Source organism: Pinus tabuliformis, chromosome J, assembly GCF_031772625.1.
Source record: "Pinus tabuliformis cultivar Carrire ecotype Pingquan chromosome J, CPIR1, whole genome shotgun sequence".
Lineage (NCBI taxonomy): Eukaryota > Viridiplantae > Streptophyta > Pinopsida > Pinales > Pinaceae > Pinus > Pinus tabuliformis.
This window is the reverse complement of record NC_142295.1, coordinates 832,690,164-832,704,996: the sequence shown is the minus strand read 5'-3', so window position 1 is coordinate 832,704,996 and position 14,833 is coordinate 832,690,164. Positions and strand designations below refer to the sequence as shown.

General features: G+C 38.0%; 1 protein-coding gene across 2 annotated transcripts in view; it reads right to left on the bottom strand.

Annotated features, from left to right (window-relative positions):
• Positions 1–14,833, bottom strand: part of LOC149229288 (pantoate--beta-alanine ligase-like) — an 87,599-nt gene that overhangs the window by 41,552 nt on the left and 31,214 nt on the right. The window contains exons 2-3 of one of the 2 annotated variants that reach the window (XM_089378554.1): positions 7,445–7,558; positions 4,954–5,085 (exon numbers count right to left, since the gene is read on the bottom strand). The exons of the other annotated variant lie outside the window; for it this stretch is intronic. Of the exons in view, the coding sequence (XP_089234680.1) occupies positions 4,954–5,085; positions 7,445–7,558 (246 nt within the window). The remainder of the gene's footprint in view (positions 1–4,953; positions 5,086–7,444; positions 7,559–14,833) is intronic. 2 annotated transcript variants of the gene reach the window in all.

Here is a 14,833-nt window from a genome sequence, read left to right as displayed (position 1 = left end):
TCAAGGGCCTAGATCTAACTCTAATCCAACAATTTTCCTTTGATCTCACCTGCACAAATAAATTTACAATAACCCAAAACCCCAATATATACAAAAAATTTCAAAATTTCAAAACCCCAGAAAACCCCAATTGCAAAACAAGGGTTAGAAAATAATTTACAAATATATTATACAAATTATATTTGCAAAATATACAAGTGTACAATGCTTCAAAGAATTTTGAGAATGAAAATTTTTGTAGATTTTGATGATGGCTAAATGTATTTCGAAAAATAAATGCCAAACCACAGCGTTAGAGAAGGTAGAAAACCATATAAAATATTCAAGATCCAAACAGTTTGTGAACTTGGAGCCCAAGGGCTGGGGAACCTACAAACACTATATAATTTCGCAAGGATAAACCGTTAGAACAACAATGAATCGAATCATCTAAAATAAGCCCAAAACTTATTAATAGAATGTTCCTATCATCTACAATGAAATAACGATTTAATAAAATTTTACCACATATCAGTAGAATAGAGACACCATGAACTGCACCCCAAAGTCTTTTATTATGATTATTCAAAACATTCCCAGCGGGACAGTAGCTTGACATCAGCTTTTACAAAGTTACACTAGCGAAACATGAGATGGCTTGAGACACAAATGACCTCCAATTTATAGATAAATCCTCCAAGTGGAAAATAACACCTAGTTGGCTTGATCCCCATCAAAATAATCTCGACCATAGATAGATCTTTGATCAACTTTTAATCTCTGCCATCGAAAATACTTATTTTTGAGGAATTTTCGAATTTCTCATTTAACCCATTTTTATTAGCTCAAAAATAATTATTTTGAGCTAATTTCCTCAGAAAATTGACTTTGACTTAACCACCAAGGTCCAAGGGTCCAGTTTTTCTTAACATTTCCAATATTCCCTTGGTGGGGGACCTCCAAAAATTAATATCTTTATGACCCACGAATTTTTCCACTTGGAGAATTTAGTTTATCTAGAAATTTAATTTTTGACTCTAGTTAATTAATTTTTTGGCTTAAGACTAATTTTATTTTTGCCAAAAAAATAATTAATTGACACTTGAGAGGATTAATTATTTTTCCACCCTCAAATATTTTAGCCATGGTGTCTAAGTATGAGGGACCGTGCACTGAAATATTTTTTTACATAAGATTTTACATAATTCAACCCTCAAAGGGGGGATACCCGTTCCTTATAGACCCTCAAAATACATACCCAATTCTGCGACACAATGTGATCTAGTAGACCAAGTAACTTATAATTAAACAATTTAGCCAATTAGCTTAAATTATTCCCAAATCAGTTTTACAGAAGACTCAACTAGAACACTAGGACTCACCTAAGACTTTGACGATAAATTCAACCCTCACTTTGGGGTGAGGCTGGAGGGAAAAACTTTGTCGATCATCCGTGTTTAGAAACACAAATAAATCAGTGAGACAAAAAACCTCCTGGGATGAAACTTGTCGCCAAAATAATAGGCTTACCTAGGTTGTTACATACATACACAGCCTTACTAGCATCATTTACATTACAAATTTGTAGAATGGGTTTACAATGACTCAAGAGTTGATGGTTGATGATCTTGATCCTTTGAAAAAATTGGTACAACTGCTTCCTTGGAACTATGATAAAATGTGCGCAACACCTCAAATTGTAAACTATATAAAATAGAAAAAGGAGGTTCTGATGTATTTAATAGTGTCCAAATTCTAGAAGAAACCGGGTTGTTAGGTTGATTGATGAGCTAGTGTTTTGGGCCAAGTAGGCCTTTTTTGTAAAGTTAACAAGTGCCAGCCTGAGGTGTTAGACAGTCTTAGGTTGTTGGGACAGATGTCCAACTTAGCTGCAATATTTTAGGATATTTCTTAGCCAATAGAAACTATATATGTATGGGTGTGTACAGTTAGAGAAAACAAGGCCTAGGAGATTAGAGTTTACAGCTCACGAGATAGAGCTTAGATAATAGTAGGCCAAAAGAGCTCGAGGAGAGTATGCAATCTCAGGAAGTGAGCCCATGAAGTTCCTCTGTAAATATTTATGTTCTGAGTAATAATAGAAGTTGAGTTTTTCCAATTAAATTCTAGTGCATTTAATTCTCTACCTGGATATGGGTTGATGCCCTGTGCATATGGGCGAGTGTCTCTATGTTGAGTCTAATCGAGTTCGTGTGTAATTCTCTAATTTCATGTGTGGGTCATATGTATACCTTGGGAGAAGAAAACATATAAGTTGGGACCTAGTATAACAGGAATGCCTATTTGGTAGTCCCATGTATCAAGGCAAGGGAGAATCACCAGCCTGTTTTAAGTGTTTAAGGGAAAGCATCCACCATGAAATACAAAGGATGAGCACATTTAAGGAGGTCTTAGGGAACTAGAGTTTCGAACTCGAGAGACAGAGTTCAAGAAGAACTCAAGTTACGTTCTGTGGACACGGTAGAGAAAGGGGCGTTAATAAATTGGAGGCAAGAATTTCAGATATAGATTGACTGAGTTGAAAGAAAATTATGATGGGTTGTAAGCGGACTGAGGAACCACCAAGGAGCAAACTAGTCAAAGTTGAAAACAAGTTTATATGGGCATACCACAAGCGAAGTCACCCAGAACGATACCACAACCGTAGATCGAGTTGTTTGATCAAGGTCATTGAAATGCGGGCCCACGCTACAAGATTTCCAACAAGGGTTGAAATAATAGGAGTCATCAATCCCCAGCAAAAACATCGCATTCATTGGAGCCCTAGCCAATCAAATCGCATCGAGCTCTAAAAGGGGTCGGCAAACTAGGGTTTCCCTCGCATCTGATAGCGTTATTGAGCCCACAAGCAAGAGCTCATCGAATTCAAAGTTGGTTAGGACCGAGGTCTTATTTTGCAACCCGATGAAATCGCGATCATTGACATCTAGTTCACCAATTTCATTGGATCGGGAGCCGTGTTGGCAAGGCGCGCCTGGTCACTCGTGAGACCAAGACCGTAAGGTATGCACCAATGTTGCGAACATCGACATTGGGATAAAATCGACAAGGGTCCAGAAAACCAAAAAATCGTAAAAATTAGGAAAATATTGATAAAAATTGGCAAACATCGACAAAATCAAGATACCATCAAAATATCGGTAAAAATCAGCAAACATCGGCTAGGCCAAAAAATCGTGATTTCGAGATAAAATCGGGATGTTATCGAGATGTTCACAACACTGGTATGCACGCCATCCAGGTTTTTTGGAGCACCACGAAATTAATAATGTCATTCGTCAAGGTTTGAATGGGCATTTGAGGCAAGCCCTCAACAAGAACTTGGAGCCACTAATACAAGTGGAGTGTAGAGCTAGGTCATGTTGTAGCAGAAGGACCGGGGATTGTCAAAAGCTTTTGGGCACCACCAAACCGAAGGATAAAAGGGGGATAGAACCTCGCAATATGCTCCAATGCTTATCCTCAATGGATGTGTCCGAGTCTACAACCAGCCTCAATGAACCCACGCATCCTAAAGTCAAATGTCCAACCTCTAAAATGGTCCCATGTGCCCTCCTCCCAATACCTAGTGCTTCTCCTCCTAAGTAGGTATTTGTCCTAATCAAGCAAGCAACTCTCCCATTATGTGCACCCAATGGATCAGTGACTAGTCATAATGCCAATTAGGATAACAACCTCCTAAGTACGCCATGCTATCACTCCAACCAAGGTCAAGTATCCACCCAAAATGAGCGATCAATATGTCCATCAAGCATCTCCAAGGGACTAGGAGACATAGTGCTCTCCTAACTAGATGTAAGCACTTTTGGCGTAACCCCAAAAGCTAACAACATCAAGGAACAGAATACCCACAATGCAATGTGGCAAGAATATATTCGAAACGACACAACAATATAAGAATATGGTATAAGATAAGGAAGACGAACAAAACCATTTGAGCTTTTTTATAGTTGTATAACTACCATGATAATGTATTTGAGTATAAATAAAGGCCTTCCATCCATTGTATGAAAGAAGTGAAATGTGTAGGATCTTTAAAAAGCTTGAAAGTTGAAACAACTATACATCCAAATTGTATTATCAGCTATGTATAAATCCCCTCCAATATAACAATTTTTTATCCAATATCCTAATAATTTCTTGTCTCACTCTCTTACTTCAAGTGCTTATGGAGGCAGTAACACCTTTGATTACACACACAAGAATTATAAATAATATGTATAACTACCATACTAGTGTATTTACGTATAAATAAACGCCTTCAATCCATTACACCTTTAATTACACACACAAGATAAACACACCCACTCTCATAGTTGATTCTTCTCAAAGACTTGGCTGTCCCCCATAATAGACACCGAGGCTGAAGCATCTATCAAATTCAAATTAGGGATGTTAATTCAAAGATGATTAGATGTCTGACTTCTATGCTTATTGTGCCTTGCATTGATGCCACCCAATATTAAACCCCAAGGTATTGTGTCCACAGAGGACAATATCCAGCAAGCACTTGGTGTTGACATCTCCACTATTGATTTCGATGATCAGCAGGGCTAAGTCTCACTTCCCCTTGTAGCAGTTGCATCTTTATTGAAGCCAAAGGAATGCCTTTTGCAGTGAACTTTTACATCAAATATTATTGAATTATTGATTAAAGAAAACCCACACGCAATAAAGAGAAAAGTACTAATATGGAAAATAATAACAATAGTAATTAATGTTCCTTCTAACATGTTCACAAGGATAAACTGAGGCATGCTAAGTAAGATAAAACATTAGTCAAGGATTTTATGATGATAAATAAGATAAAGCACAGACTTTGACTTGACAACATTGACATCCAAAACCATTCCTAGAATTATACTAGTGAAGCAAAGTTTGGTATTTATAAATAATTGAAATTGCAAAGATTCAAACAACAACAGCCATATTGTTTAAATGTTTAAGATTAACCTCCGCATAATCAATCTTGCCACCAGCATTGAGAATAGCCTCTACAACTGAATGCTTTAATTTTTCAGTAGAAACTTCTCCATTGCATACATCGTCTCTAACTTTCTGTAGAGATTTACTAATGGACAATGCCTGCAAAAGGACAATAGATGTTATGATTTATCCCAACCATAATAAATCATATTGAAAAGTAAAAAAATTCTATAAAAATTCATTGTAAATCTGTGAACATAAAATGACAGTCATCAAACAATAGCAATCTTTGTGAATTTCCTGAGAACATAGCAAGCATGGCACTTGGACCAGAAGGAAAAACATATTCACATCTGTCAATTTGTGTTTAGGAACCCCTTGCTATGTTTTGGTATTAGAAACTAAATATGTTTAAATATCATATTTCCCTGAACTAAGTTAAAAGCAATTTCATTCCAGAAAGGGCATCATTGGTTTACAATCAGCTTTTTGTAGATACCATCTACAGACTACAACAAACAATTTACATGTTCCCTTTGACATTGTTGTTGGCAACTTAGCCTATGCCTACATAAATTTGTACATTGACTACTAGGAAATGAAAGTAGAAAGGCAACATTGTTACAGTCCAATGAATATAGATAATAGATGGCACAACCATACATTCTCATATAATTATATTTTTTTAAACATGAAACCTTCTAAGGACAATTTTCATGGAAAGAGCACTGTAAGGAGTTTTCAAGCTAATTTATTCCATGATTGAAGGCACAATGAAATATTATTGATGCCACTTGAGATACGGAAGCAACCATCCTTTCTGTCAAAACTATGCATCTGCTTATTTCTAACACCTAGTCAATATCCAAGTGATGTGTGCAAAATTTTTCACAGTACACGCTTTTTTAATCTTGACAGCCTTTTTATGTTCTGCGAGGGCATCAGCATTGTTGAAAAGTTGATTAAGGATAGGATCCTTCTAATCTTGGAAGAATCTTTTCAATATTTGGTTCTTATGGGGTTTCTTCAAACTTTTAACTGGATTCTGGATGCATCTTTTAAAATTTAATCAAAATTCAACAATCTCCTTAACTATGCTTAACATAATGTAGAGCAATCTCCCTTAGCATTTATACAGTTCCACAAACAAGCACCTACAAAACACAAGTTTATCATCAAAATATCGTATTTGCAAGAATAAATAGATTTAACAAGCAGAAAGATACACCTTTAAATATATGGGAACAATAGCATGAAGTGGTGTCAATCCTTGTTGGCTTGGATACTTCACGAAATGGATGTAGGCATTATAGCAGCCAACATCTAATGCAATTTAGTGGTGATCCTCAAATATCTACAAACACCCCATTCAACCTAAACACACAAAACACAAATCCAAGTAGCTTCCTTTTATACCCTACTACAATCTTGAAGTCCCTATCCAGAAGGTTTCAGTTTCGTATTTTGTTTAGGGTAAAGTATTTGCATCATTTGCGTCATCTTAGCATGTAGAATATTAATGGTATCATGAAGTTATGGTCCCCAATTGAATTTGCTAGACTTTGTGCTAACTGCTAAAATAATAACTCCATGAAGTTTGTATTGACTTTTTCTTTAAGGGGCTTCTTTCTAAAGGGTCAGGTTTTTGGAGGGTAGGTTTACTTATTGTCTTCTAGGTTAAGGAAATGTTTCAGATTTACAATTCTTTTGATTTCCTGATTATTTATTTTTGTTTTTTAAACTTCGATAGGTGCTTGGAAAGTAAGACTACTTAGGGTAGTGTACCTTCACGATACAATGTTGAGCTAGACCTCAATAAAGGTCTACCATGGGAACTTGATTGAGATTAGAAGGATTCTCGTGGAAGCAAATCTTAGAATATGAGAAGATAGCATCCTGCTACAGAGAGTGTCCAGAATACAGTCATCCACTCTTAGCTTTTCAGTGGAAGGAGGAGCCAAGATTGGTGAGGAACATATAGAATAGTCAAGGACACCGATGAATATGGTTTCCAAAAAATTATTATATTATTATAAGGGTAAAAAAGAAATCGAAGTGGCTTAGAGAGGACCCCAAAAAACCAAACGAAGCAGACATACAAACCATCCAGGCTTGAGCTGTCTTATTGCATCTTCATTCTGAAAACGTGGATGGATGCAATCCTTGTTAATCACCCAGCCTGTTTGAGTTTGTGATGCAACAAGATGGCTAATTATAACACGTGATGATCTTATTCTTACTAAAAAACTTATTTATCTATCAAGCTAAGTTCTGTGTAATGCTTAGATTAAGCTCCATTACTACCCAATCCAATTTTTATCTAGTTAATGGAATTACAAACTGTTGGCTTCAAACTCACAATTAGACCAACAGTAAGTTCAGTTGGCTTTTTGTACGATTAAAAACATTACCAAAGAGTGCATCTATCCTCACATGTTATGTTCAATGTACAAATTGGAACATTGGAGTATTAAAAATGGAGGCAAAGATGTCACTGCATCTTTGAATCAAAACATACCTTTTGTCTCTCTTCAGGTGAAAGATGCACATTGCGGGAGCTCAATGCAAGGCCATCAGGTTCTCGTACAATTTCAGAGCCAACGATCTCCACAGCAAAATCTAAATCTCGAGCCTGCAGCAAAAGAATTTTATTTATACAGTTAAGAAAACTATACAGAAACGGTGACTGAACAGGACATACCTTTTACCGACAATAAAGGAAAGCGTACATGATGAAAGAACAAAAAGAATGATGAAAGGGTTAGAATAGTGTCAATTGTTTTTCTGTCTTGCAAGCAGTAGTTTATTCCAGTTGTGAATAGTGTCAATTGTTTTTCTGTCTTGCAAGCAGTAGTTCTACAAATTTTGGGTCACCTGCGTAGTATGGGTAATTCTGGTACAGAGATACCCAGTGTAATGTTCACATCCATGCTAAGCAAACATTTTTGGCATTCCATGCCTCTGTATATCAAATGAAGCTTTGCCAAATTTCGAAAATGTGCAGTCAGGTGCATGCAAATATCTCTACAAGTTTGTCATAAAGACTTACCACCAGATGAACATATTATCAATGTTGGTCTACATGTATTAGGTTTGGAAACATAAAAATCTTGCCTATTTACATTTCTATTTGCTTGTGAAATGTGAAAGCATTCTAAAAAGCAGGCGATGAATATGTTGCAGCAACTTGGAAGCTCCTCAGACTACAAATAATGGCTTCTAAATTAAAAAACAATTTCTATCACTATTGCTTGTTAAAATTCCCGGAATTGTACAAGAAGTTTATGTCTGAGTTGATCAAATTAATAGGCAATTATATGATGAACCATACATTATATAATCCCCAAGGTTGAGTGTGTTACACCTCAGTTTCACTTCAGTGTACATCATATTTCTTTTTCCGAATCTGACCCATCATATGAGCAAATTTTTTGCCTACCTTGATGATGTTATAGCTCAGAGCACCACAATCAGATGTGCCACCACGACACTTCATTCTATTGTATCATTGATCAGCCAAAAGTGTGACCATTTTTAACTCCATGTATTGTATTGGACCATGCTTAGATAATCAATATAAAGTTTTTACTTGAGTGGTATCTTTAGACCCTTTGAGGTCGGTCATGGCCCATCCTTCTAGTACCCATTTCAGTCCTTGCTCTTATGGGTTGGCTAACCATCCCTTGGAGATCATTTATGGCTGGGGCAGGTACACAAGAATCTTGGAGTGGATCTACTAGGACACATGACTTAGAGAACCTCTAGTGATTTTCACTTTACCCTTACGTAAAAGTGTTGCTCATATTGTAAAGGTTGTCATACCTATGCAAGCACACTTATCTTATACCTATGCATGAATCCACTTTATGTATTTGCCACACATTGGCCATGGCCTCTTGGAGATGATTATACAATTGCCTGTGAAAAGATTGTTACCACAAAATCTAGCACGTTGGTGCTAGGCCGCACTAGATCCACCACAACAAGACCCACCACCATTGTCACCTTAGTAGTGAAATCCCTTATGGTTTTCTAGACGAATGTTCCCTAGCAAGACTTAGAGGTTAGATGACTAAAAGGATCCTAGCCAAATGGCTCTCTAAGGAGCTTGCAAAATTTACACCCTAGAATAGTCTTCAATAACATATGGCTCCGGGTGAAATGAAGTAGCCAGGTCAAAGAATCGATGGCTCAAGATAAGCTTTGGAGATATTCAAACCAATTCCCTAACACGTCACTTTGAATATAATGATTTTCAAAATAATATAAAATGATGGAGAATGGAGGACTAGTGCCTGGGCTCATTATTGAATTTCCAATCATATGGAGTCAAACAAGGAGCAGGTCAATAGTTGAAGGCCTCGGATGGCATGGGGAGGAGAGAGGAATAACCTCTCAATCCAACCCTAGCGACTTTCCAAATTAGGAGACGTAAGGTCAAGAAATGCAATCTAGTTTCCTTGATGGATACTTGATGACAAATTTTGCATGCAAATAAAATATTGTTCATAACAGATGTTGCAATTTTTAATATGGCACATGACAAACCCAATTTTGACAATTGTAGCAAAATGGAAGACGATACTCGCAATAAATTTAACTATTCATCTAAGCATCACTTTGTTGATCCAAAGAAATTTCCACCATTCAAAACATATCTTCCCCAAGACAATTTGCCTCAGTTGAAATATCCAAAGCCAAAATTTACAAGGAAAATCACATAAATTTCATATTGTTGTGGGATTTCTCCCCCAAAACTCCATGAGAAAATAAGAGGAAGTGTACCTCTATTTATGTTGATATTTGTAGCTCAAGCAAGTACTTCTGCATAGGCCTATGTGTCTAGTCATGCAGTAGTCGCCCATAGTCTCCTTAGGTACTTTCTCTAGTGTGAGCAAGATTGCTAATGTAACTTAGCCTAAGTCTAACTTAGGGAAAAGCACATATTATTATGTTGCCTTATTGAACTTTGGGAAAAGTAAATAATTTACTTTAGTGATTATATTTTAATCTTAGTTATTAATCTCAAGTGAGGTGAGATCTAATCTCAGTCGCTGATCACTTTAAAGATTAGGGTTAGGGTTAGGGATTTAGCTCAATTTAAAGTTATAAAAGTGAGGCTAGGGAGATGGGAGAGACACAATACCGTAGCACAAGATTGAGCGAGGCATCTTAGTGAGCAGCATGTTGGGTCCGAGGGAGTGTAGAGAAGCTAGAAATCTAGATCTGCAGAAAAGATCAAGCACCATTCTAGGGAAAATCTACTAGATCATATATAAGCTTATTTGTATTATGTATTTTCTCAGTTTCTATTATGTATTTTATCAAGACAGCTCCTCTAAACATATCTATAAATTATGCAGTCCATTACTTTGAGGTCGAGTACAATGAGTTTATACACAAAATTAAAGCCAGGTTTGCAAGGTGGTTTGAATGTGGACCTAGCAATCTTCCACACAATAAGGAAACATTGGTTATTCTCTCATAAGAATCATTCAAAAGGGGAAGCCTCGCCCTTCATAAAATCTTGGAATGAGCCCTCAAACAAAACCTTAGGATCACTTCTCAAAGGTCGCCTTCCCCAACAATACTTAGAGGTTAGATGATTAAAAGGATCCTAGCCAAATGGCTCTCTAAGGAGCTTGCAAAATTTACACCCCGAAAGTCTTCAATAAACTATGGCTCCAGATGAAATGAAGTAGCTAGCTCAAAGAACCAATGGCTACGTTACCACAAAATCTAGCAGACCTTGGAGAGGGAAATCCTACAAGACAAAAGCTAGACAAAGTGCTAACAATGGGGTAGAGGCCCAATGTCATCTCAACCAAAACCCCCTGCTCTTTACAGATTTTCACTGATGAGAGGAGTCTCGATAATGAGAGAGATCGCTTAAAATAGATATGCTAGGTATTTGGCATAGAGTGATCAAGCTAGAGCTCACTCATGAGAGAGGCCCAATAATGGCACAAGGTTTCAAAGAAGCAAAACTCTCTCAAAGAAAAGCTCAAGGAAAGAGGCTCAAGACCTAGGGTTTTGAGATTTTCGATGGTGATAGGTATTCACAAGGTCAAGGCCGAGAGAAAAGGCTTCTTATGATACTACTTCAACAAGTACTAAGCTCATACAACCTTCAAGGAAGTCCTCAAGTTGAGGGGAAAAGAACTAGGGTTTCCCTCTTGGAGCAACACCTAGGGCAAGAGATTTTATGGATGAAATTTGAGTGGATGCCCACCAAACTTGGAGAATAGGTAGCCTAGACCCTAAGCTTGATGTTTAGGCTCTCAAATCACCAAAAAGCCTCCTCCCTAAAATTTCACTGCAAGCCCTAGATTTTCACCCTAGCCTTAAAAGGACCAATTTTAGGAGAGAAAATTTAGGATTGATCACCAATGACTTGGACTAGTGCCTTGTCCTTTAGGCATATGGAGTCAAGGATGAAATAGATAAGCTAGATCCTTTCTAAGGAGGCTAAAAATTGATGCCCTAGGTATCAACTTTTAGCATTTACCCACTTCAAAAGAAAATGGAGTTTGATGGAGAGATTAAAGATTTCCTCCACTAGGAACATTCATTACATGTTGTACAATGAATAACATATGCAATACTCAACTAGATAGCCTTTCAAAATTAATTTTCAACAATTAGGGCACAAAATAGCATAACCTAGAAGCAACAATTCCATACATTAGACAATTTCAAGATAGAAAATCTTCAACAATAAGCACTTACAAGACAACATGTAGTATATCCATCCATTATCCAAAGAAGTAGCTCCAAAGACAATAAAAAATAGCTTCCAAATATCGAAATGCATCCAATCCAAGAAGGAAACAAGTGTGAGTTTCTCTAGTGAGGTCGAATTTCCCAAGAGATGATGATGAGAGAGTGAAATGACCGCTTTCTTATTTACACGTCTAATTATCTCTAATTTAGCCTAAGAGCCCCTCAAATTGTAAAATAATGGCTTGATTCTAAGTGAGGTTACAAGCCAACCTCGTAGCCAATGCAAAACATAAAAAAAAACCCACAAAAGAGGTTGAAATGCCGACGTCATGCATGCGTAGGCCTTTTTTAGGGCATGCGTTGGGCTCCTTCAGTGCCAAGTCGATGTAGAGGACTCCAAAAATCCTGATCTAGGGGATGACCCTCAATCTCCATACAAATCATCATGTGGGCCCTGGTTTGTGTTCGAGGCACAAAAATGGGCTCGTGGGTCTCCTAGTGATAGAATAAGCTAGATTTTCTCCAATGTTGAGGGCTCAGAGTATGGTGCTAGCCCTCCCATGTCTCAAGGGTGAGACAAACCTCATTTGGGCCTCAGATCAGCTGCCAAACCATGTGATCACTGCTAAGACGACTAGGGGCATGTTGGTCCAAGTGCATCATCTCATGAATAATATGGGGCAAAGCAGCAGCTGAGGGGTGTTGTAGGTGCCCATGGAATGGAATGATGCTTTGCAAGTGATAAGAGTCCCATGGCTCTCAACGCTTCACCTATAGGGTGTCAAAATGCTCCTCTAGTGGACTTGGGCCCCAGTTAAGTTGCCCAGACCATGATGAAAACCACTTTCCAATCACACACAATGTCCAATGTTGCATCTTCACCATTAGGTACAATTAATCATTAGTGCATCTAAGTGAACCAAGCTTGTTAGTCATGGAAAAATTTTAGACTTCATATGCGGCTTCTCTTCCAAATTTGGGGTTTTGATCTCGTAGTAGTGTTACCTCCCTGGGTAGAAGTGGCTAATAAATGATCCTATTAGGTGTTCCAACCCCTTAAGGGAAAGACATGTCTCAGGTACATCTTTCAACCAATAGGTGGCATGTGAATAATGATGAAACGGATGGGGACGAAGGGGTCTCAAGGCCAAATGCCATGGGTACAAGGATAGAAATAATGAGGAATTCCACATATTGGGTGTACAAATGTGAGGAGGGAGCAATCATGGTTGCATGAGTTACCCCAACCTTTGTTTTTCCACCCTCTTATTGCCCTATGCCTTTTCTTGATTTTTCTTTGTATTACTACTCGAAGCTCCAGGACATGAGAGCGTGTTGTGAATGTTGTATAGCAGTTATTACCTCCTTAAAGGCGGGGTAGTTCATACCCCACCAGGGGTTGGGACGTGCATGGGTTTCTTTTATGATGTGATGGGGCACTCAATGGCTCTAGGAACTAAGGTGATGGCCATAATGATAAGGGGTAGAGTTCATGCTTGGCTTTTGCCCACGTGTTATTTTTAATGCCCGACCATCTTTTGCATTTTATGATTTTATTTTTCTTTTGTTTCTTGCTTGTGGCCACGATATGTTTTTAACTTTCTTTTAGCTACATCAACGTCCGAGGCAAAGTTTTCAAGCCCGGCCCAAATATGTCGACAAGGGGAGGGGGTGTGCCAGTGCCCTGTGGACCCAGAGAAGGGAAATAGTGAATAGGGCTCGTAACATGCGGGGAGAAGTGACAAATGTGGTATGGGCAAACGGGACCACGCTACCAAAGTCAGGGTTTCCCAAGTAGTGCCCTTCCTAAAGCCATAGGCCAATAGGGGAGATCCCATGGGGCTAGGATTGAAGATTAACCTCCCATTTAAGGTGAGGGAACAAAACCACAGCCAAAGCCCTTCCTTCTTCCAAGTCACCCAATAATCCATGCCAAAATGCCCAAATGAAAAAGAAGCAAAATCACCCGATTGCAGAATAAAAAACATACCTTTTGGGTAGGATTTCCCACCTTCTAAGATGTGCTCTTGACAATGGACGAGGTAACATACGGACTAATTTAGGTGGTGGAGATAAAGTGGCACATCGCATCGGCTACAAAGTGGTTGTTAGGGGCTACTGGCTGCTAGCTGGATAAAGTTGAATACGAGAAAAGTTCTCCTAGGAGTACCCACTTTTGGTGGGTAACAGGCTTAAGATAGGCTTTGGAGATGCTCAAACAATTCCATAACACATGCCACTTTGAATTTAATGATTTTCAAAATGCCAGAAAATGATGGAGAATGGAAGACCAGTGCCTTGGCTCATTACTGAATTTTTGAGCATACGGAATCAAACAAGGAGTGGGTCAATAGCTAAAGGCCTTGGATGGCATGGGGAGGAGAGAGGAATAACCTCTCAATCCAACACTAGCAACTTTCCAAATTAGAAGACTTCAAGGTCAAGGAATGCAATCTAGTTTCCTAGATGGATAATTGATGACAAATTTTGCATATGAAGAAAACAGAGTTCATAAAAGATGGTGCAATTTTTAATATGGCACATGACAAACCCAAGTTCATCAATTGTAGCAAAATGGAAGATAAAATCACAATAAAATACCACTATTTATCCAAGCATCACTTCATTGATCCAAAGAAAATTCCACTATTCAAAACATATCTTCCCCAAGACAATTCGCCTCACTTGAAATATCCAAAGCCAGAATTGACAAGGAAAATCGCAGAAATTTCAGATTGTTATGGGATTTCTCCCCCAAAACTCAATGAGAAAATGAGAGGAAGTGCACCTCTATTTATAAAGGAGGTACTCAATTTCCCTCATAATAAAATTGTTAAAATTCGCAACTAGGGAAACTCCATGTAGGTCATATTATTAATGACAGCTAATATTTTTCTTGGATCCCTCTCATAGAGAGGTGTAGGATTGATCTAAAGATCATCCGATTCCGACAAGTATTCATGGAGATATGAATTTATTTGTGTCATGGGACAATTCGTCAAGGTCAGCCAGCAACCAAATTGGCCCCACTTGTGCTCAACGTTTTAGTATAAATAGAGGTGCCTTGAAGGTCATTTGCACACACACTTCTTGTGATCTCTTCCTCTCCATTGTCTTGGGTTTTGGTGGGAGGAGAGATCCTAAGAAGACAATGCTTCCCTAATGGAGAAGATGCCCTAAAACA